This window comes from Cryptomeria japonica, chromosome 9, assembly GCF_030272615.1.
Source record: "Cryptomeria japonica chromosome 9, Sugi_1.0, whole genome shotgun sequence".
In the NCBI taxonomy this organism is placed as follows: domain Eukaryota; kingdom Viridiplantae; phylum Streptophyta; class Pinopsida; order Cupressales; family Cupressaceae; genus Cryptomeria; species Cryptomeria japonica.
Window position 1 is genome coordinate 507,980,298 of NC_081413.1, and position 25,891 is coordinate 508,006,188.

The following is a 25,891-nucleotide window of genomic DNA, read 5'->3' on the forward strand; positions in this document are numbered from 1 at the left end:
GGCATCAATTTACACCAAAGAAGACAGCGTTTCAGTTGGGGAGATAAGGCAATTATTTTTGGGGAAGGAAATTGGAGCTAGCTGCTGTCATTATTTATTATCAGATCATGTATGTTGCAGCAGGGGTGATTTTTGGATAAGGAAGATTTGGCAGTTAGAAGGTTTCGATCTATATGATATTGCTTGCTTCATCAACCCTCCAACAAGGCGATTTACATCAGGTTCATTTTGACATCATTGCTTTGGTAAATTTCAGTCATTTGGTGGGACGAATTCAAATCATGAGCATTATGATTGTTCACATCAGACTTTGGTGGATGTGAAAGATGAAGTAGTCACTAATGTTACTCATGATGAAGGTAACATTTTGCAATGGCATGATATCATCACTGATTTGTTCTTGGACAGCAGCTGTTTACCTCTCATTCTCATGACTTGGCAGCTTTAACTCATAAAATCACAAAAAAAGATAAGTCTACAAATGCTGGCATTCATAGTGCAAGTGTTGAGAATGAAGTTTCCAATAAGGAGGTGCGTGTAAGAGTTGAAGGCGTGACACAAATGCATGACCGTGGTGCTGATTGTTATAACAGCAGTGATACATCTCTTCATCCTCAGGGTGATGCAGCCTTTAATCATGGAAAAGACAATGTTATGGAGTCACCTAATGTTGGCATTCAGGTTTGGGGAGATGAACATGAGTTATTGGTTGATGATGCATTTAGTAAAAGGTCTGATTTTGTGCATCATCACATAGATGTAGAGAGGACTCAAAGCATGTGTGATGAGTGGTTAAGGAAAGCTAGGCAAGCTAAGTTGCTAGCTGCCCAAACAAGGCAACACTTACAAAGGGTCAAGGAGCGCTGCAATCATATAGATCAAACAATACAACAAAGAGAAGCATATCTTCGATCATTCTTTCTTCCAAGGAAAGAAGACATAGAGATGGAGCATGAGCAAGGTGAGTATGATTACACATCAACTCTAGAAGAGTCACATATTGCTTCATTGGGTTTTCATGATGATCAAGAAGTTGAAGAATATGCAATCAAGGATGAGCATTGTAATCTTATGAGATCAGCCACACAAGAATTACCTTGGGGTGTTAAGGAAGACACCTACATTACAAAATTGATGTGGGCACCTATTTCTTATGATATGGCAGCTATCCACTTGTTGATTGGTGACACAATTTTCCTTGATTCTGCATGGGTTAGTGGTTGTCATATTTTGATTTCCAATGCACTTTCAGATTTAGCATGGTTTACATCAGCCATTCTGTGGCATAGAGTGTGTGGGGGCATACCTACTTGATGGGTAGTGAGTATGTGATGGATGGTTTATTTGATGGATCACTTTGTGCAAAGGTTGGGAGAAAGTATGGTCAGTTACTTGACTTGCTTCCTCATGAGGCTTATACTCTTGTGGCACGTGATGAGATGATTGAATTGATTCAGCAGATTCAATTGGTGTTACAAGAGCTCTTTGGTGATAGCAAGGACATTACACATATTTTTCTTTGGGATCTAGGTAAAGTAGAGTTTTCTTTGCAGTTGAGATTGCTAGGGGATAAGCAATTTCAAGAGGGGCGGATTGTAATATCCCCATTTTGAAGAAGAATTGATTAATTAAGTTGTCCAAATTATTGATATTTATTATGGATAGCTTGATTAATTATTTTAATTAATAAAATTAAGTTAATTATTTAAAAAGTTGTCAAATAAATTAAAAATTAAAAGATGACTTTATATTTAATTAATTTTAAAAAGTGACTTAATTTAAAATACTATCATAAAATCACTTAAGTGAACTAATATTAAATAATATTATTTCTAGAAGCTTCTGGATGATGGGTTAGAAAAGTATAAAAGGAGGTTTAGCTCAGCTTCTTGGCATCCAAGATTTGATATTTGCTTTTGTAAAGTTTGTGGAGCCTAGGGTTTCTGCAGATTGTTGGTCATTGGGAACGATACGTCCCTTTGATTCGCATAACTGAGGGGGTGAGAGATCCTCCGAGGGGTTGCTTTGAGAGTGAAGGACATCTCAGTCTTTCACATTGGAGCTCATCAAGTTGCAGCATTATCCATGGTGAATAATCTGAAGACACATTCAGATTCATAGAGTTTTGAAGACTATTTGATTTCAGCGTTGTGGAGGAAGACAAACGATTTTTGTAGGAGAATTTGGAGAGATTTGTGGTGCTTGCAGGTGTATTTCAGATCTGAGACAAATCGTGTTCCTACCTCCAATTCCATGATTTTGTTCATTCCTCTTCATTAAGGCATTGAATCACACATTAGAAGTCAGTGCCAGCTTTGAAGGAGAAGGGCGATGATTTTTGGAGGTACGTGAAGGAGAATTTGAGGACACTTCAAAGATAAGACTAATCTGAAATTAAATTGTTCAGACTGCCCTTACCCCATGCAATTGCTCATAGTTTACCATTTTGGCATCAATTTACACCAAAGAAGACAGTGTTTCAGTTAGGGAGATAAGGCAATTATTTTTGGGGAAGGAAATTGGAGCTAGCTGCTGTCATTATTTATTATCAGATCATGTATGTTGCAGCAGGGGTGATTTTTGGATAAGGAAGATTTGGCAGTTAGAAGGCTACGATCTATATGATATTGCTTGCTTCATCAACCCTCCAACAAGGCAATTTAGATCAGGTTCATTTTGACATCATTGCTTTGGTAAATTTCAGTCGTATGCAGACTACAATGGCTGCCAATAATCTTCAGAATTTCTGAGTATTAAGATGTTAGTGTTTGATCATGGTATTGTCATTGTAAAGGCTTTTTGGATCATCTCTTTGAAATAAAAAGGGGGAAATAAGGTTGGATTCATATTCCATATTTGTCTGAAGTATTTATGCCAACTGTTTGACGTAATGACAGCAACTGTAGATGTATGTTTGTGTGTCTAGATTGGCATAGAACTCCATAATTTAGTGGCATATGCATTTTTTATAATTCTCTTATCAGTTAGAAGTTATTTATAGTTGATCTTTCATGAGAAATATGTGTTTGATGACCTCCATACCAATTTGAAACTTCTGAGACAACCACATCAGCATAACATGCAAGTTATCCTGCAGTCCAGAAACCACATAACATGCAGGTTATACAGACTGAGTCTTAGATCAGCAGGTTGTCAGCTATTTGTTTGACGATATTCCTTGCCTATACAATCATTTATGAGCAAGGGATATTTCAATGGTATCGGAGCGGTTTCTTGCCATCCTGTGTGGAAAAAATGGCTTCTAAATTTGTTGAAGAAGCAATGATTGCTTATGAGGAATGTAAAGCACTTCCAGATAAGACCAAAAGTTTTCTAGATTTCGACTTCTATTTGGAGTACTGGATGGAATATGGCAAGCACAAAAGGAGAACAAAGAATAGAGATGCCTCACCCCTGATAGTCAAGAATTTATATGATGACTTTGTTAGATATGCTGATTCAACTCAAGAGGTCATGAAGACAGCCATGGGGAATGAGTTGTCTACATCATATGTGCAAGAAATTTCACTTGATATTTCTACATTGGAGGCTAGCAGAGAGCAGTTGGAAGGTTTCGATCTATATGATATTGCTTGCTTCATCAACCCTCCAACAAGGCGATTTACATCAGGTTCATTTTGACATCATTGCTTTGGTAAATTTCAGTTGTATGCAGACTACAATGTCTGCCAATAATCTTCAGAATTTCTGAGTATTAAGATGTTAGTGTTTGATCATGGTATTGTCATTGTAAAGGCTTTTTGGATCATCTCTTTGAAATAAAAAGGGGGAAATAAGGTTGGATTCATATTCCATATTTGTCTGCAGTATTTATGCCAACTATTTGATGTAATGATAGAAACTGTAGATGTATGTTTGTGTGTCTAGATTGGCATAGAACTCCATAATTTAGTGGCATATGCATTTTGTATAATTGTCTTATCAGTTAGAAGTTATTTATAGTTGATCTTTCATGAGAAATATGTGTTTGATGACCTCCATACCAATCTGAAACTTCTGAGACAACCACATCAGCATAACATGCAAGTTATCCTGCAGTCCAAAAACAGCATAACACGCAGGTTATACAGACTGAGTCTTAGAGCAGCAGGTTGTCAGCTATTTGTTCGACGATATTCCTTACCTAAACAGTCATTTATGAGCAGGGGATATTTCAAGTGCAAAGGACCAATAAAGTGATGACTATTACAACAATGAATATGACAACAAATTTAAACATTCATAAAATAATTGAATTTTTATTTTGTTGAAGAGATATTACAAACATAAGCCAATATTTGAGCTTTTAGACTTTTAAAAGCATTGTGACATATCAAACTATAGACTACTCCCAGATACTCACTAGGCATTTCATCATTTGTTTGACTTTCTATATAGATTTATACATTTCAAATATTACAGGCAAATTTCTAATCTTATGCAATTCACCATCTGTTTTTAACACACCTATTAGTGTTGCTTTATTTGTTTATGAGTTAGATTATTTTACTTTACAATTACTTAAGAATTATTTTATTTTATTTACATTATTTATTTTGTTGTGTAGCCAATAAATATTTGGAAGATAATATATTTAGGCATTATTAAGAGTTCTTTTATTACATAGTGGAAAAAACATAGGCATTATTTAAGAGTTATTAATTACATTGTTGAAAAAAAGTTTAAAACACTTAAATTAACTAACTTTAATAATTTATTTGACTACTATTTTTACTATTCTGTATTTTCCAAGGAAATCAAGGGACACATCCTCATCCTTTTAAAGTGCATCCCCATTTCCAAGACATTTTGAGGACGGGAGAACATCTAGGGGATGTTCCCAAGCCATCCGCAAAATTTGGGAAATGACAAGAAACGTCCCCAAAATGGGAGATAGGAAAGCACAAATTGATGAAATATAGTATTAGTCTCATCAAGCTCATTGTTGGCCGAGAATAGTGACTAGGGGGCAAAAGGCAATAGTTTTATAATTATCTACAAATGTGCAGCCATGAACAAAGGGCAATTTTATCTGTGCAAGGTACAACATTGTGCAGAGAGGAAAATCAAAGGGTTTTATTTGTGCATTTCAACTTTCACCAATGACGGGTCACAGTGCCATTTCTTTAGAATTTGTTTAGTTTTTTTTTTTTTTTGTATTCTATGAAAAATGTAAAATGTTTTTTTTAGGTTTTTTTGTTTTTTATTCTATAAAAATCCGTTCTTAAAATTTGTATTTTTAATTTAGATATTGACTTAGACATCAATAAATAAACATATATATATATATATATATATATATATTTTTATATTTAATTTTAAAATGCAAATTTAAAGATAAAATAATATCCCCCATTAGGTTCAGAAGGCTAATCTTCCTATCAACCCCTGGGGCAGGGGTGGTTTGGAAGGCCCTTGAGTCAGTTGGGTGAAAATTAACTTTAATGGTGCCTCAAAAGGCAACCCAGACCCTAGTGGAATAGGATGTGTGGCTAGAGACCATTCAGGGGTGCTAGGTTAAAAAATTGAATTCTTGGTTGTCACGACCAATAATGAAGCATAATTTCGTGCTACATGTCTAGGTTTAAAATGTAGCTTTGAATTGCAAGGAAGCAAACTACATCTGGAAGGAAATTTTCTAATCACAGTTAATGCAATTTGTCAAAAAAGTCGCCCCCAACTGGAAACTCAAAAAATGGCTCAAACCAATTTGGGACCTAATCGCTAAATTTGGAGAATTTAAAATCTCAAATGTTTTTCATGAAAGAAATGCATTGGCCGATGAACTGGCCAAGAAGGCAATGAGATAGTGCTAAAGGGTCTAGTCAGCTAACATGTGGTGTTTGTTCAACAAATTGCTTTCTTAACTTATTGAGGTTGGTCATGTCAAGGAGGAGGAGGTCGGACAATTTGGTTGGATTTTCATATCTTGGTGACAAGCATGCAACATGACGGGGGTGGCTTACTCTCTTCCAATGCTCCTTTACTCACATAGACCTCGAAACCAATTATCCTCAATGTCTTGGATTTGCGAGTATATATGTTTTTGATGTAGAAGGTAGATTGGAAACAAGGCTTACGATGGGTTCGAGTTGGCCAATTCTCTAGCCAGCTTAGTGCTTGGATACTCCACAAGTTTGATATACGTGGCAGTATAATGATAATTTAGAGTCCCTAGGCCAAAGGACTATATTATTTATGAACAATGGCCAATGTCAAGTGACAAGGGAGTCGAAATATTCATTACAAGAAAGGGAATTTTTGACATATACGCTTGTGATGAGAATGGCAGAACAATTTATATGCATTCCTCGGTTAATCAGCGGCATATTGGTGACTTACAATTCTTGAAGTTTGATAGTGTGCAGAGATTGACAACAATGGATACAATGAGTAAGAAGAATCCTTCCTAGGGGAAGTATCTAACAAGAGATTAAAGTGCATTTTCAAAAGAAACCATGGCCTAATCATACATGCAATTAGGCTGGTGCTTGGGGACGAGTTTTTGAGGTCAAGCCACTGTCATAGGGTGAATACAAACGTTTCAGCCATGTTTCTAGCGACATTGCTAGATGTTGGCGAATCAAGGGCAACAACGAAGATAATGTGCAAAAAGCTGATTTGGAATAGTTTCCTTGGCGAGTTGGATGATGTGTTGGAGAATTTTGACCCAGAGCAAAGGGTTCATCTGTCAAAGGATTACTATGTTCTCAGATGGCAGGGGAGGGAGGTAGTAAAAAATTTGTTCATTTACTATTCGAACCCATCCCTTCTCCCTAGGCGGAAGCTTGTTGTCGACAAGAGTGTGTTATTCCCGAATAATGATGTTGGGTCTAGTTCCAAATAGGGGTCTTGGTTGACTACAAAAGTATCTCAAAGAAGATGCTTTGATGTGTTTTGGACATGAGGAAGCTAAATTTGGCATGGACATAGTCAAATAAGTTGGCAAGTTTAGCGATGTGGAGAATGACATGGTTGTTGCAGCTGCTTTGGAGGAACATGCCAATTGTGGCCCAGAGTGTGCAATGAAGGCTTGGCTAGCTGTTGTGAACACGTGGCGTGCTTGTAAGTGATGCCCAGTGTGTCGATCTGATATAGTTATGATATATAACATAATAGTCTATTTTACAATATGGTAGGTGGTTGTCTATTTGTCTTCTCCATCTTGTCTCTAGAGATATGGAGGGTTTAGAGTGTCATCTGTTAATAGGTGGTTTTTTGGACAAGGATATTGTAATGTTCCCTATCAGGATCATTTCCTAATTTACCCCAGAATCACAAATTCAGTAGATATGGAATGAAATATATTTAGGAATGCACAATTGCCCACTTTAAATCTTGATTTAAATCCAAGCACTTTATAATTATCAAAGTCTGCTGACTTCTCTTACTAATTCCGCAATTGGATCTCTCTTCCTTATTTGACTGACTTCTTTTTGTCTGCTGCAATGATGTATTTATATCTGCTGCAATAACATATTTATGTCTGCTCTGATTTTCTGGTTTTAGGCCAAGGGTTCCTTTTCATTGGTTGATCCATTATGGATGTCTTTCCTGAATTTAAAATCATATTTCTTATTTTATTCTATGATCTTCTTCTCTGGACTGTTGCCCCTCTTCACCACGCTTCACTAACTTTTCTTACACCTTCACCAAGGTAGGCGACCCTTTGGAAGGATATGATGCTTCCCAATTGAAACGACTCTTCCTTATTTCAGACTTGGGCCCTGCATAAGGGGTCGGCCCCATTAAACCCACAAAGATTTATTATTTATTTTGAGAATTAAATCCTCAAGGTGGGGCACTAATCACCAAGGGTCGGCCAGCACCATAAACCCAGAGTCAGCCCTTTAAAAATATATAATTATTTCTTGATAAGCCACTGATCTCCTTTCGATCAGGTTGGCCCTCCTCAAAGAAATCACTGTTCTTAATTGGGTCAGCCTTAAATAATTATGGCCCAATTACTTTTTTAGGGTCGTCCTTGCATATATTATTGACCTAGGGTTTTATTATCTAAGCTGGGACCTGCGTGTTTTACTTATTGTGTTTTCTTCTCTTATGACAAGCCCTAACCTTGGGCGAGGATATGACAGACATCTAGTGAAAGATGAAAATCTATAGTGAACAGATGTAAAAGACTTTTATCATCAATATAAAGGGTGAAGCCTCTACGCTGCTATTAGCTTATTATAAATAAGATAAAATGATTTATTTCTTTACTTTAAAATGCAAAATGGAACATAAAATTTCTGAACTTTACTTTTAAATATAAAATTAAAAAACAATGAAATTCAAATTTAAAAACATAAAATAAAAATATATTAATTTTCTATTTATAACTTTAAAATGCAAAATAAATATATAAAATTTTATTTAAAAATATATTACTTTTTTATTTTTAACTTTAAAGACAAAAGAAAAAAATATTTAGGTTTAATTTAAACTGTAAATTTTTTATGTTTAATAAAATAGAATTTAATATTCTTTTTGTTTTTTGAAATAAAATTTGGTTGATGTTTAAAATATTAAACATTATTTTTCTTTTAAAACATACAATTTGTTATTTAATGGCTCCAAAAATATCAACTATTGAGGCATTGAAACATTTGACCCACAACGGTGCTAACATCATATGTACCTTTATTAGAAACCTTCTACTAGAAGTTTAACAAGGGAAATGGGCTACTTACTTGGTGTTGCAAGGGGTCCACAGGGAGATATTATTGCATGTCTAGGTGTGACTCCAGATATTAGAGCTGCTTTAGAGAAAGAGCAATCCTCTTTGATTTTACGAAAGATAAAAAGCACACCAAAAAAACATAGAATTGAAGAATGTGGCTAGATTCACAGCATCTATTATGTCTTCCATCTTCCAATATACCCAAAACCATAGGTGCATCAAAAGATAGTGAAACATTGTACAGATTTTTGAAATTAGAAGAAAAACAACAGGTAGATGATGCATAAGCTGATTTATTTTATTCAAGTGCCATTCCATTCAATGTAACTAGGAATCCACACTGTCGAAATGCAATTCAGATAATTGTAGAACTTTGCAAAGGATGCACACTCCATCTTCAAAGGCATTAAGAACAACTATTTTGGAAAGTTCAAAAGACAGAGTGATTGAGCAATTAACTGAATTAATGATATTGGATTTCCACAATCCATAGCTTATAATCTCACACTTTCTGGAATAGATTGTATAGCAGATTTTTGCATCAACGTTTCGGATCACACTCCGTGATCAATCATCAGGATACTAAAGAGCAAAGAATATGAAATGATAAGCTGCAAATCAAACCATTGATGGATGGTTAGATATGTGTCAAAGACCATTGATTATGTTGTGGTGACTCTTCCTAAAGGTGTTTAGTTCTTGAAGGTGATTCACACCATGAACCAAAAAAAAACTTCAAAGTATATTTTTCAAATATTAGATGAAGCCATTCTTGAAGGGCTGGAAAATATGGGTCAAGTGGTAACTGATAGTGCAACGCATTGTGTGGGAGTTGAGAAGCTAATCATAGAGAAATATCCACAAATATATTGAAGCCCATGTGCAGCCCATTGTCTGGATTTGTTGCTTCATGACTTGGCTAAATTCTCATTGATTATGAAGCAATAAATAGAGGGAGAGTAGTTGTAAATTAAATAATAAATCATCATCTCACATTATACCTTTGCAGGCAGCATGGATCTAGGGAGTAGTTGAGGCCTTGTGACACGGGATCCACTTCATTTGATATCACTTTGAAAAGAATGGTTGAAGAGAAAGCAGCTTTGAGGTTTGTTATTTGTTCCAATGAATGGGACAATTCAGTGCTTTCTATAGGTCCTAAGGGGAAGAACATAGAGCAAATCACTTTAAACAACAATTTTTGGGAAAGTGGAGCAAAGGTTTTGAATGTATGTGAACCAAATATTGATGTGTGTCACATGGTTGTGTTGGAATATTGTCATTGATGTCAAAGGCAAGTGATAGCAGATTCATGGATGAAGAAGTTAACATGTGCCAAATATGTGGCACCTCTTATAGAGTTAAGAGTTTGCGAGAAAAACTGATTTCTTTGTCTACATGGACCGACCCATGTTAAGCATCCTAGACCAAAAAAATTAAATGAAGTATGCAAGAATTATATTTGAATTGGGACCACCCCCTCATCGGAGCCGACCCTCACTATAGGGAAATCAAATGTATTTAAATAAATCTTTTTTGTTGGGTCCCAAAGAGGGACGACCCCCTTGAAGGAAAATAAATAAATATTAGATGCCTGCTGTTTGAGCCAACCAGATTGGAAGAAAATAAATAAATAAATAAATATTAGATGCCTGCTGCTTGGGCCAACCAGATTGGAAGGACAAGTCTCTTGGCAAAAAATTTAATCAATATAAAATAGTTCAATAGTTGCTGGCCAACTTCATTAAGGCATAACCATTGGGTGAAGAGGTATGTTGAGGGGTATTTATAGGAGTCATGTGTTAATTCAAAGATAGCTCATTCAAGCAGATCATTTATGTATGAAAGGCAGAGAACTACTACAGCAGATCTACATTATGTATTTGAGCAGATTTATGAGATACATGTCATCTCATTAAGGGAAGACTAGAGGCAAATCTATGCAATGTTGTGAGCAGACTTGTTGAGCAGATTGAATGCGCAGTTACATCCACGGAGTTTGTCTAAATTCGCATCAAGGAATAGTTGTAGAATTCATAACATTGGCGGACACAATGAGATGCATTGTTTAACATTTCTATCAAGGATGGAATTAGCCTTGCAAGGAAAAGTCTCCTTTTCAAAAGTACATGAGCCTGTTGTACCGATGAAAGTGGAACCTGAAGCTTCAATTGGTGAAAATGAATTTTTCATGAGGTTCAAGGAGATGGTTAAGAAAGGCTTAAGTATTGAGAAAGACTTGTGTGTCTTGCTCCCATGTTGTTGTAGGATCCACAATACCACTCATTCCGAAGTCACATGTCCATCATGCAGGGAGGCTATTCACCAAGCCAAGGTGTAGGCAAAGTTGGAAGAATCGTCAAAGATGTACACTATAGAAAACTAGCGGAATGCTCACCTTCAACCAATTGACTTAGCATCTAATGAAGAAGGTATTACTGCAACATCTTGTAGTGAAGAAAGCACAATTGAGCGGGACAATCAACACAATTCAGTCAAGAGAAAATTTGCGTACCTTATGCCAAGGAAAGGAACACCCGTTGAAGTGGAGGTTGACAAAGAAATGGAAGATGTTCAAACAAATGCAAGCAATGATTCCACAATCAAGCAAGAAGAGATGCTCCTTGATGAAGAAGTTCGTTCATGCATGCTCCAAATGGAAGAAATGATAAGCAGCTTGAGGCGGGGAGTAATATGTGACAGTCAGTGGGCTGCTGAGATGGAAGTAGAGTATGAAATGCAGGTCGGGTCGGTGCTTGAACCTCTACTCAAGATCCAAGAACAATTGTTAAAATAAATTGAGATACATGAGATGTCGTTCGAGGAACAAGTTGTCGTGATAGAAGTAAAGAATGAAGAGCGATTCGGGTTGGGGCTCAACTCATTATCAAAAATTCAAAAGGAGTTAGCTGGAGAAATGTCCTCTATTTCCAGGTTCCCATTCAAATCCATCTCACACCATAGTTTGCTCGCCATTGAATGTGATCCCAATCTGCATATTTCAGATGTGAGTGGGATGATACACCACCAGCTTCGACCTCCTGATGAAGCAGTGGATGACACGCAAGAATTCTCGCCCACGCATGAAAACCACCAGGTTCTCTCTATCCTTGCTCCTGAATTTGAAAGTTATGAATTTGATTATGGAAATTTGGGAAGAAGAACTTGTGTATGGATTCATCATGGTCCCGATGAGTTGCCACAGTTACTAATCTTTCGTGAAGTCTTACTTGAGTTTGATATTAGTATTGTGAAAGATCACTTTTCTGAGTTTAAATATGAATTTGCAAGGCTTCGAACCATGACTAATGCCATGTTGCTCCTGCACATCCTGAAAAATCATGTTAGGAGTTGTATATTTTTAGGTCTTGTGAGTATTGTCCGTCCAAAATTTTTGTTTTTATTAGATTAGGGTTCCTTTCTGTTTGTTTTTTTGTTTTCCTTTTGAGTTTTGGTTTGTCTCGGTTTGTTTCGGGATTTTGGTTTGGGTTTTGGTTTTCAACCTTTGGTGTTGATTTCCCTTGAGCTTGTCCACTCAAGTGGTTTTGCTTAGGTTTAGGGTTTTGGAGTGGCCTAAATTGTTTGGAGTTCCTATTTGTGGGTGGGATGATGATGTTGTATTCCACTTATGTTATCAATTTCTCTAAGTCATTTAGATCTCTTGGGAGAAGTTATGGCTAGTGAAAATCCTAAATCTTGCTTCAGCGCCACTGAAATTTCTAAACCCTTAGTAAGCTTCATTGCTTACGAGCCAAAGGAATTGACAGAACAAAAATGAAATATCAAAAAAAAAAGAAAAAGAAAGATGAAAAATGAAAAGAAATATCAAATTATTGGCTTTGGGAGCATGCGGATAACTCCACCGGGGCTATGGACGCCTAGCTGGCAGTGGAGCAATATTCGTGGGAATTTCAAAGACAACCTTGTCAAAGCTATGGACGCTTGACTGGCAGCGAAGCAACATCCCATATGCTTTTGAAGTATAGATACCTTTAGCTTGCCACGACTAATTCTAGGAGTCTGGATGGTCTTGTGAGATGGAATTAATGCATATGGACACACATAATTAGATGAACATGCTTTAATTTGGGTTCTCGCCCTGAAGTGTTTTTCAACACTTCCCTCGCAGATTTTGTTTTATCTGTAAATGTTCAAGAACATTTATTCGGGTGGGGGCTAGATGTTGTGACGTTTTCACACATCACCCCATTCCAGATGGGGACCCCCTACTTTTTATGCCCTCTCGGTCTTTTGTTTTGGTTTTTGGAGTCTTTTGGTGGCAGTCTCTTCGGTTTCTCTCCTTTGCAAGTGTTTGGGGGTCAACTTGATCAAGTCTGCTTTTATTTGAGCGAGTTTGGTTCAGTCTAGGGCTTGTTTTGTCAATCTTAGGGTTTCTACCTTTAGTCCTAGATTTTAGGGATTTCTATTAGGGTTTTGGAAAAACTGAACATATAACTGGAATCATGACCCTTCAAGGAACCTCCAAGTAAAATTTGAGCCAAAATGGAGCAACTTTCTATTTTTAGAAAGTTCCTATTTTTTAGGGATTTTACAGTGTCCCGGAATGTTGTCATTTTGCCAAAAATCAAACTTACTATTTTTAGTAATTGCTATTTTTAGTAAGTTTCTATTTATAGTAAGTCATTCCTATGTCCTATTTTGGGGTATAACGCTGACGTTCTGGAAGTTTCTATTTTTGGAAAGTTTATTTCTGACAGGACCCTTCAAGCAAGCATTGAAGATCAAGCATTCACAACTACTTCTAAATCCGGAAGGTTTGAAAAGAAGATAGAATCAGTAAAAATGGCTAAGTCTTGGAAGCCCATTCCTGAAGTGGAAAGCTCGAGAAATTTATCTAAGTCCGGGAAATCACCTCAAATCCATGTATGGTAGCCCGATCCAAAAGAAGCTCAAAAATTCACCGAAGTCTACAAGAAGCAAGATTGAAATTCCCTCGCCCGGAAGAATTCACACCCAACTGCCAAACAGGGCACTAAACTGGAGGTGTCATGGAGGATTCAAAAATCACAAAATTCCAAGACGTGCAAAAATCCGCCCAAAAGGTTGAAAGGGCACCAAAGCGTATTATGCATGGAGGGATGGAAGAAATAGTGAAATCCATGCCAAGGGTGAAATGCCACCCTAGGATGATGAAGGGCGCTAAAACCAATGAGTCTTGGAATTCATAGTAAATCAATGAATTCTTTCCCTTAGTCAAAATTGTGCCCAAGCACTGTGGAGGGCGCCAAATTGGGGGGTGTAAGGAATCCATGGAAATGTTGAAATTCCCCACCAAGTATAAAATGTCGCCCTAAGATGATGAAAGGCACCAAATCCAAGATATGATGGAAAATCCAAATGAAGTATGAATTCCTCCACACATGGAAAATCCTACCCTACTCCTTAGGAGGGCGCCAAAATGGAATGCTCAAGGAAGATGGACAAGGAATGAAATTCCTTCCACAGGGAGAAATAGAGCCCAAAGGAAGGAGGCGCCAAAGGGAGGTAATGAAGGAAAATGTTAAAAATCATGAATTCCTCCCTCAATGAAGAATAGCACCTAGCAGTGAAGGAGGGCGCCAAAACACACAAAGCATCAAAACTGGAGAAAGTTTGAAATTCCATGGCAGGGAAGAATCAACACCCTGGTCAAGGAAAGGTATTGAAATGGCTAAGGCAAGGATGAAATGATGAATTCCACCATGAAGAGTGAATTCCATGCTTAGGTTGGAAGACTGAAGGAATTGTCTAAGGCATGAAAATCCAAGGGTCAAGGATGAATTGAACAAGAAATTTCCGCTCGGGGAAAATTTTGAAAAATCCATTTTCGAGCATCAAAAATTATCCAAATTTCAAAAAGATGATAGATTTGGAGTCTTGAGGGAATTTTCTCTCTCCTAGACCGTGGAACCCTAATTTGGAAATTTTCCTAAAAAATAGGAAATGTGCAAAATTGATGAAAAATCTTCTCCAAGGCAAGGAAAATTCAAAATCTCAAGAAAAATTTTCCCAAATAAAGTTTTCTCTCTCCAAGGGTTTCTTGCCAAGTGGCAACCGGGTCAACGCATGAAGAATTAATGGAGCATCTTTTGGATGTAGCCATCACATTTAAAGCATTATGGCAGATTCTTTTTTGCATGCAGCCGTCACGTTCAGGAGATGATGGTGCATTTATGGCATCATGGGGTGATTTTGCATGGAGGCATATTTATTGCATTTATGATTTATTGGGCGAGCTTGATGGATGATGGTGCATTCAATGCAAAATGGACGCCATTTTTGGCAGGAATGTAATTAATTGTAATGGGATGGAATTAATTGTATATGGGCATAATGGGCATTTATTGTTGATTCCCACCTTGTTGCATCATGTGTGGGGAATCTTTTAGGGAGAAACCCTAATCAGGGTTTTGCATGTAGCCAAGGCTTGAAGCCTATATAAAGGGGTGACCCCCCTCATTTGTAAAAGGAGGGAGCTTTGTATGAAATTGTTGCGATAAGTTTTGAGATAATAACAGTGAAACATTGTTCTTTGATGGTGTCCACTTAAGTTATTTTTTCAAAGCTTGCATAGTTTCACCTTCCTCACTTAGATTAGTAGTATAGTGCTTTGATTTCAATGGAAAATGTGATGGTGTTTGATGAATTTCCATGGTTCATACTTTTGGCATCTTGTTGATTATAAGATGTTGTGTTAAGTTAGCCTGAACCCCTAAATTTGTGCTAAGTTCGATTGTGGATAGTCGTTTGGATTGCGTCGTTTTTGGGTATTCAAATGCACTTTCTCAATCTGAAAATTCTCTAGCGTCCCTAGAAGATTGCACCAGTTCTTGCAGAGTTGTAGTTTATCTTGGCGAAGCAGAACTTGGTTTATTTGGAATTTGTCCACCGAAGCATTAACTGTTGATATCACTGCCCATAGGAGTAGATTTAGATCATTCTAAACCCTTTCCCCTTTATCTTTAGTTCATTTTAGTCTGTTTGAAGCAGCAGCATCACAAAATCGCTACATCTAATGATGGAGTTCAAGCCGCAGCAAAGAAGTGAAAGAACGATCCAAACGTAAGGCCCCTTGGATTACCAACAATCACATCTGCCAACTAAGTCACGTCCGAAGCATAAAGGAACCTTGGAGTTAGCCGTTTGAACTTTCCGCAATCTTAGCATACGGTTAAAATTTGATCAAGAGAGAGTGAAGTGACCATTGGTAACTTTATTCTATGTTAGATGTCGTCATAAAAAACACGTCAATAGATTCCCATGTAAAATCGTGTATGCATCTTGTGTTCTCTGTTGTTAGATCTTACTTGTGTGGATTCTTTTGATTACTACTCTATGATAGCTAAAGTTTTAAATAAGTGAAAATTGTCGTATACTGAGTCATTGCTCCTCTTAGTATACATGTGTGTTTTCTTCAAATTGATGGTGACACTCCTTGCCTTGACGTGCTTTATGAAAACATGGACCGTTGAAAGGAAGCTATTCAAAAAGAACGGAATAATGTAGAAGTGAAATATATGGAGATATGGGAGACAAGTGATTGTAGGTCAAAAATTATATGCACACCTTTACATGCAATAGCTTGCTATTTGGGGCCTAAGCTATTTCATATCGATAGACAAGATGATTCTGAAATTATGGCAAGGCTTTTAGAAGCCATTGACAAGTTTAACCAAATCCAACAATTGCAATGCTAATCAAAGATCGATGTTGGAAATACAAGAGAGTAGAAGGGATGTTTGGAATGTTGGCAGCCAAATATGACATGGCACGAATTGATGTACCTAGGTATAGATGGTGGATGACCTATGGAGAACAAACTCCTAAGCTACAACATTTTCTATTCAAATATTGAGTCAAGGAGCAAGTTCATCAGCTTGTGAGAGGAACTAGAGTTGTTTTGACCACATCCATTCCAAAAAAAGGAATAAGTTCTCCCGAAAGTTGGGAGATCTTGTCTACATTCGCAACAATTTAAAAAATTTCATGAAGAAATCAGCGAATGACTATTCTTCACAACAACAAAATCCTAAAGACATAGCAATGCTAATTGCATATGAGCCTGACATTTTAGATGAAGATTGAGTAGTGATACAAATGATGATGCTACAACATCTCAACCAAGTGCCCTTGATGACTTGGATCTTTTTTGAAGTTCTTCAGTATTGACTCTTATTGTACTTTTTTGACAAAAAAACATCTTAGAAATCATGATTTCACATGTTTTGTATGGTTTATATTTTATAAATGTCATATTTTTATAGTGATTTCAAATCTATTTAGCAATGTTAAACTGTTTTAACAATTTAGTGGATATATAACTTATATTTTAAAAAAATTAAATTTATTAAGGCAAAATTAATGCCAATTTTTTTTAAAAATTTTTACTCGTGGAACTTCACCCAAATTTTAATGCTGCTGAAATTGAACACAAATTCGAACCTTGTGACTTAGATTTAATCCTTTGTATTTGAAGTAATGATTGTATCATTGTAATTACAATCTTAATGATTTCCTAAAATGAATCGCCACTATAAGCATTTGTGTAGATGATGCTTACACAAACACACATTCTAAATCTGCATTTGAATGAACAGGGCGATTAATTGTCAAATCTCACTTTAAAATGTCAGCCTTGTATGTTGAGTTTCAATAGCAATCCATGGAATCAACAACATGGGCTTAACTGGTTTGTTTGTAGTAGCAAAGACTTCACAAACCTTACAAACCACAACTCTTTTAAAAAGATATGGCTAGAAACTACTAGCAACCCAGCACAATACCATTGAGTAAAATTAAAGACAAAAACAAAAAGTGCATGTTGACCTAGAAACTTAGAAGTTGCTATAGCTAGGAAATTCCCACCTGGCCAGGGCATAGTCCAGCTCGGTGTACAAGCCCAACATGTGAAGTACCAAATGCTATTGGAAGCCCACCAGCAGCAACCAAATCACATCCTAGGGGGACTATGAATCTGCACATTCACAAACCAATATTCAAAATCTCTCTTAACAAATTCAATTTTTATTACTGCATAATCTGCACCCAAAACACACACTAAAACCCTTTGAAGACTTTATATACACTGCAATAACTCATTACTTATTTCTAGGACGGTAATTTTATTATTCATCATCTAAATTTTTAAAAGAAGAAACAAAAAAGATTTCCCTATTCAATACCCTTTTTTCAATAGCAAGAATCATACCGTCCAAATTACGTATCGGAAGCCTCTCTATTACCATATCCTAAATATCCTTCTCTACACATTATCTGCCCCAAACATATTGAGTATGTATACATGAATGTTTGTCAAATGCCAACTTACTTCTCCGGTAGTAAGTTCTTTTCTATATATTAAAAACTTAACTTTGCCAAACAACAAAATTCTCAAAACAAGAAAAGACCTCCCTATTCTGTTAATTTTCAAACCATGGTCAGCAAATTCTGCACTAGCAAAAATAATCCTAACTGCATAATCTATACAAATTCAATTTTCATTACTGCATAATCTGTACAAATTCAATTTTCATTACTGCATAATCTGCACCCAAAACATACAACAAAAGCCTTTGAGGAGTTTATATACACTGCAATAACTTAATATCTATTTCTAAGGACAGTGATTTTATATTACTCATCAACTCAAAAAAGAAAACAAAAAAAAATTCCCTATTCAATACCCTTTTCTCCATAGCAAGAATCATACCATTCAAATTACATATCGAAAGCCTCTTTATTACCATATCCTAATATCCTTCTCTACACATTCTCTGCCCAAAACGTATTTGAATATGTATATATGAATGTTTGTCAAGTGCCAACTTACTTCTCCAATAGTAAATTTGTTTCTATATATAAAAAACTTAACTTTGCCAGACAACAAAATTCTCAAAACAAAAAAAGACCTCCCTATTTCTGTTAATTTTCAAAACATGGTCAGCAAATTCTGCACTCACAAAAATAATCCTAACTGCAAACTAAAACTTCAAGCAGAACAAACCCAAGTACAACCAAAAAACAAACAAACACTTAAAAAACTGTCATTTATTGAACGGAAAATAAATTACAATTAAAACATTGTTCTTCAACTTTATTGTATTTTTTTTTTCTGCAAATTTATGTACCCAATATCTTTTTAGAGACAAAGGAATATCTTTTAAGAGACAAAGACAATCATTTGGGCTTTACACACATCCAACTCAATTTGATCACCAAGTTTAGTAGAATAGGTTGTTACCAAAAAAACTAAAAACAGAAAACTAAATAAAATAGAAGACAAAGAACTTTATAGTAGAAACAAAAACAACTTATCCTTAAGAATTTAGATTCCCTCTAACTATAAAAACAGATAGAAAAGCTAGAAGAATCCAACTCTGAGCTAACAATTGAGAAAAATATACAAAATGTAAAGCTGCTTTCAGTGCCCAGCTATAGGACAAAAACACTAAAAATAAAAACTGATTTATTGTGCCCAGCTATAGGACAAAAGCACTAAAAATAAAAAGTGATTTATTGTGCACAGCTGTATGAATACAACAGCCAGGCAACACATTTGAAAATTTAACAATCCCTCTTTGCAAGGAAGGTGTTCTCCATCAAACCAGGTCTTTCTCTCAGTATTTCAAATTTCCCATTTGCTAAAGGCCTTTGTCAAAATATCCACTGCCTACTCATCTTAGGGTACATAATAAAGAACTACAGCTCCCTTATTTACAAGATCTCTAAGGAAATGATATTGAATGGGCGAATTCTTGGAGCAATCAAGAAACACTAGATTCTTAGAGAGCTTGATACAACTTTAAATCTGATTAATTATTTCTACCATCAATTTGCAAAGCCAAAAAGACTCACAACTCACAAAAGAAGTTGCTCTGCATTCTGCCTTGACTGAACTTAATGCTACCACTGCTTGCTTCCTGCTGAATTGATATATCACAAATAACCCCAAGTTGAAAAAAACCTGAAGATCTCTTTCTAGCACGGGTATCACCTACCCAATCAAATCCACAAAGCCATTCAACATGAACTCTCCATCTCCAACATACCTTAACCTATAATGAATTGTGCCCTCCAAGTATCGGAGCACATGATTGCAATGGTCTAATGAAACTGTCTTGGGTCAAAACTGATCTAGCTGACTGGAATTCGCCATAGAGCAAATATCAAGTTGAGTATTCAACAAATACACGAGGGAAATCATCAATTGCCCATTCAAAATAGGATCCCAGCAATTCAAATTTTGAATCTACAGTCAACTTCAGATTTGGAAAGAAATATACTAACTTGTGAAATTTTACAACCCTTAGAAAATGTACTTACAGCAACACTTTCTGAATATTAAAATTTAAATTTACTAATTCAGAAAAACTTGCAAATACAAAATAATAAACAGAAAATTGGAAAGGACGCAATAGGCGTGTTTTTCAGGATAAGAAGGAAAGTATTGATAGATTCCTAATTTAAGTAGAAAGAGCCATATCGGCAAGGTTGCAGGGAAACGTACCCTGGACCCCTGGAGACCCGAACTGGATACTGGTTCGCGTAACCCATGTGGGAGTCGCCAGTGGATGCGTTTCCACTTTTAGGAGACGTGGGCGGGAGCCGGCAGGGCATCTCCCAACGTATCCGGGCCGGAAAAAAAAATAAAAAATAAAAAAACGTGTGAAAAAAGGTAAAAAAACCCTAAAAATCGCAACGTCACAACCACATACGGCGGCCAAAAATTCAACGAAACCCTAACACGAATCCATTTGCGTTGCGCGAACACTAGTTGCATTGCGCAAACACTGGTTGCAGTCGCGCGAAGTCCAGAATAGCACCCAAACACTGGTTTTACGATTCAGAATTTCAAGAGATTTAAACATGATTTGCAGCCGACAATAGGTTTTTTTATTTCGCATTCAAATTCGGCTTTTAAATTTTAGTTTTCTCTACGTTTTTGCTGGGTCCGTCTATGCTTTTGCTGGGTTACAATACGCGATTCATCAATTTTTCAGTTTTCACAGTATATGAACTGTGAATGTTTGATGGTTAACCATCGAACATTCACAATTCATATACTGTGAAATCTGAATTTGTTTATAGTTTTTACTAAAAACTAAAATATTATAATATTAATAATTATATACAATTTAAACTTTATATACATTTCATAATATTAATTTATTTTTTAGTGTTGTCCTCATTTTTGTTTCCAAAAATGAAGGACCACTACATGAATTTTTTGTGAAAAAATAAAAAAATTTACTCTATGGCACACTTCCTGAGGCAGAATTTTGACTAATCCTTGGACTAGCTTAATCCTCAGTCTATCCTCGAACTACGTTTCGAATTTCATCAAATTTTGGGTTCGTTTGCTATGTCTTTCTTTCAATTTCGAGTTTTAAAACCCTGACTACAGGTGGAGAATTTTCTTCAAACTGCAAGTTTTAATGATATTCATTGTTTTGGTTGTTGTAGGGGAATTTTTAGCTTATTACATGTGCATCTTTATTAAAAGATGTTACTTGCAATTTGTTTTAAATTTCCCTTTCTTGTTTTTGTCTTTTTTATTGTTTTTTAGTCTTGTTTAGTTAAAATAGGGATTTTTTCGCCCAATTACAAGTAAACTTGCAGTTTGGTCAAAAAACCCCTACTTTAATGGTTTTTGCATGTAATAGGGATTTTAAATCCCCATTACATACGTGCAAGTATTTCTAACTTCTTGTAGGGATTTTATTTCCCTTATACAAGTAATTAAAACTTGTATTCCTCTCCAAAAAACCCGATTTTGCCTTGCAAGTGCTTTTTTGACAATTTTAAACTTGTCATTTGCTCCAAAAAACCCGATTTTGGCTAGTAAGTGAAAAAGTGGAAAATAAAACTTGCAGTTTGCTCCAAAAAACCCAATTTTGGCTAGTAAGTGAAAAAGTGGAAAATAAAACTTGTCATTCTCTCCCAAAAATCCGATTTGCATTCCCTTATGCAAAACCGAACTTGTCTTTCATTCCAAGAAACCCGAAATGCAAAAAAAAAATGGCTTTTGAAGAATTCAAAGCAATTTTTTTTGGAGATTTTCCAAGGAGGAAAGGCGTTTTTGCTTCTACAATATTTTCATGCATTCATGGACATCATTCATCCCAAATGGAGGTTGCATTGACTGGTTTTTCGCCCTAAATCAGCAACCACGTTTTTCATAAATGCCACTTTTTGAGGGATTAAATCTTCAACAAACTCCACTCTCCTAAATCGATTTTGCCCTTTCTCATCTAGGCGTGGAGTTTAGGAGGATTGTTGAGCTATTAAATGATGCCGTTTGGTGTGCAAATGATGGCCACGTGACTCCTTTGGCTACGCTTTGCAAACACTTGTCATCATTTCTTCTACTTCCTCCTTAGGTGTTTTGTTCTAATCCTCTTGGGTGTGCTCTCTCATTGGCACTTTGATCTTCCAAATTTGGGATTGCTGCTACATTTATCAGTTTGGGGATTTTTTGCAAAAACGTGTTAAGGGTTTTGGCATTGCGGATTGCTTCCATTTTTGGTCTTCCCTCTTTTTCCCAAAAATTGGTTGCATTTTTGGAGAAGCATTTGCATTTTCAAGAAAGGTATGGCTTCTTTCCTTTCTCTCCTTTATTTTATTATTTTCTTGCTTTTTTAATTTTCGTTCTTAGTTGCATTTTTTGGCATGTGTTGTTCTTCCCCCAAAATCGGTTTTTGTGAGAGGATTTTTCCCCTTGGTATGCAATTTTCGAATTGCATTGTTCTTCCCAAAATTCCCTCTTTACTTATATTCGGGATTTTTAATCTCGATTACAAGTTCGCTGGAAATTCTTGTTCTTCCCCTACAATTAAAGAATTTAACCATTTTTGGTTAAAAATTCCAAGTTAAAAAGTGTGAAATACCCCTCCCTTGTAAATTCGGGTTTTAAAAACCGGATTACATGTTGAAAAGTTCTTCCCATTTTCATGAAAATGACTTTCCCGGATTTTCCCATTTCTATTCATTCATGTTCCCCATATCCGTACTTTCCGTTTCCATCATTTCTCGCAAGTCAAAATCTCATTTTTCATCCATTTCTCTATTTTCGAATTTACAAGTGTAGCGTCCTAAAATTGCGACACTTGCAATTTCGACTGCATTTCGGTCTTCACGATGGCGACGCAACACGCAACCTGAATGGAGACCCCGAAACCTGATTACGACACTAAAAACTGCATTTTCTAGCACCCTGGCCTGAACCTCCTTTGCACCCTGCTGTCCCGGGAGGTGGGACCAGAGCGCCCAGCGCCCTGGTCCCTGGGCCTATTTTGGGCCCGGTCTCCTATGAGGTCTCGGGTCTTTTGTTTGCAAATTGGAAATTATTGTTTCCTGGTCGGCCTAAGGTCGGGAAAATCAGTCTATTAACCCTAATTGACAAGTATATAAACTACATTTTCCTCTTTCATTTGGATATGATGGAAAAAGCGTGGAAACTATACTCAAGCATTCAAGCATTCAAGCATTCTTTCAAGCTATTGATCATTCCAAGTCTCCATTCAAGGCTAAGTGTTGCATTCAAGACAAGGATTCAACCATTGAAGAGGAGATCACTTACTACATACTACTACAACATACAACATACAACAACATCTATACCTTCGCACATAAGGATACAAACATCCTTACAACAAGGTATTAGTACTTGTTTTACATTACAGACATTTACATTTACAGCAATTTCTCATTTCTTGGTTAATTCCAAAACCGGGGTTTGACCTAAAGGCAAACCCCTAATCCCTAACCCCCCAATCGTCTTCGCTTTTCTGTGTGTAGGTTGCAGGTACGCGGCTGAAATTGAAGATCTGGAATCCTTGTGTAGAGACGAACAGATCCCCCTTCGTTTCGCGGATTTTTCGGAGGACTGTGTGCACGCCAAGCGCCATCGTCCCGTCAACTTTTGCTCAAATTTGCAGGACAGCGCCGTATCGACATTTTACTGCTAATTCCAGGTCCGCAGCTTCATCCTATATCCCTAACTCAGTTTATAAGCGAATCTTTCTCACTTTCTATGCATTCCTAGCCTAATCATTCTATCTACATTCTTTACAAAAGAGGGTAGCCTTGCTGTCTTAACCCTTGAAACTCATTTAGGATCCAATCTTGCATTGTGTGGGATTGGATCTTGTGGGTTTCAACCCCTCTTTTGAATGTAAAGTCTCCCCTAAGTGAAAACCATCAACCCTAGCAACCTCCCTTCTCTCTCCTTGGAGTTGGAAGAGGGGAGAGCAACTAGGGTTCGATCGATTTTCCGCTTTACATTTTGGTGAACCCGACGTGAACATCCTTTCTGATTATTCATGGTTAGATTTGAAAATTTGATTCCTTGATTACATTTCCATGTTTGATCTTTTGCAAATTTTAGAGGTTGATTGCATAAAAATCCTAAATTTTCTTTTTAGAAATTGAACTTGTGAAATATTTAATTGTTAATGCTTGTTTCAGATCTGCTCTTCTATTACAAATTATCAATTCATATTTGTGCTTTAATTTTGAAAATTAAGTGGTTAAGTGTCAAAACCCTAATTTTTGAAACCCTCTTGATTCAACCTTTGTCCGACAATTTCACTGATCAAAACATCTCCAAATCAGCTGTAACTTTGGATTCCGCAATAAAATCACAATATCTTTCATCCCTGAAAATTTGGAAAAAAGTTGCGAGGACCGTGTGCACTCCGAGCGCCATCGTCCCCGACATTTTTTCCGAAATTTCGGGAGCAAGATTTTACTGTATTTTCCTGCTAAAATCCAGAATTTTGGCTAATTTTATCAATTATAACACTTTCAAAATTACAGTCAAAGTTGGTCTTGTGATTGCTTGGTTTAGGGCTTCTAATCATTCAAAAATCATTGAAATTGAAATTTTGTGTCAAAATTGTGTTCTTACTGTCCTAAATCTGAAAAGTGTGTTTGCATTCATTAAAAATTTCAGTGCTTTATTCAAATTCTTGCAATTTGTGACTTTTGAAATTAAGTGCTTAATTACAACAACTTTGATTTCCGCTTTCAAAATTGAATTTTGCGTGAAATTGAGTCAACTTTTGAAATTCAAAACTTGCATTGCTTTTGACATTCCCTCTAAAATCATAAAATTCAAAATTTCAGTTTCCCTCTCTTTTTCAAAATTCAAATTTTGCATTTTTCGACAATCTGGGTAGGGTTCAATTTTGAGATTGCAACTTTAATTTGGCCTATCTACAGATCGTAAAATCACTCAATTTTTTCAGATTAACTTTAAAATCATCATAACTTTCATCCCTGCAAATTTCGAAAAAAGTTGCGAGGACCGTGTGCACTCCGAGCGCCACGGTCCCTAACATTTTTTCCAAAATTTCGGGAGATTGTTATGATTGCATTTAACAGCTTAAATCTAGAAGATTGGCTGATTTTACTGAAAATTACTATCTCTAAAATTCAAAATTTTCTCTCCCTCTCTAGTGCATGAGTTTTACAACAATAAGCCCTACTTACACTATTCCCGTTAGACGAAGCCGTAGAATTAAGTCTTTCCGAGGTTTAATTACTGAGGAGATGGAACCTAATTTGAATAGCCTTTTTAACGAGGACATGGGTAATTCCTCTAATCCTCCTAATGATGAAGAAGCTCTCCATGAGGTTTCTGTAGAACAACTTTCGAAATTGGATAATCAATTTGACGATTTTCGACAATGGATGTCTCAAGAATACCCCGATAGTCAAGCTCTTCCTTTAATTGAGGGTCTAAAACATATGCTTCAAAGTGATAAGAATGGAATTGATATTTTGCGTGGTATTGCACACATTGTGGATTCGAATGTAATGCCTATAAAGAGTTGTGCCGAAACTTTGGGTTATACACAACCTCCTACTCAAGTCAATCATTCTGTTCCTCTGACAACTTCTATTACTAGCATACCTACCTTTACATCAAACATAATGACTACTTCTATACAAGACATTCCCCCTGTGATCACCAGTCATGGGGGCAATCCTTCCTCTTCAATTAACCCTCTTCCTTCATTTAATCCAACTTCTTCATTCATTCCTTCAATGAGTGTTCCTATTACATCTCCACAAATGAACATGACGCAAGGGGGCAATTCATTTAACCATTCCATTCCTCCTTGTAGTGTTCCTCCTGTCCAATCATCTCCTATGACTAATTATCATAGTGTCCCACCACCTTACTCTCTACCTTCTTTCAATAAC

General features: G+C 36.3%; 1 protein-coding gene across 2 annotated transcripts in view; it reads right to left on the minus strand.

Annotated features, from left to right (window-relative positions):
- LOC131046939 (uncharacterized) overlaps nt 1–25,891 on the minus strand; it is a 149,074-nt gene that overhangs the window by 69,945 nt on the left and 53,238 nt on the right. For both annotated transcript variants that reach the window (XM_057980769.2, XM_057980767.2), the window contains exon 2: nt 17,549–17,657. In XM_057980769.2, coding sequence (XP_057836752.1) covers nt 17,549–17,657 — 109 coding nt within the window. The remainder of the gene's footprint in view (nt 1–17,548; nt 17,658–25,891) is intronic.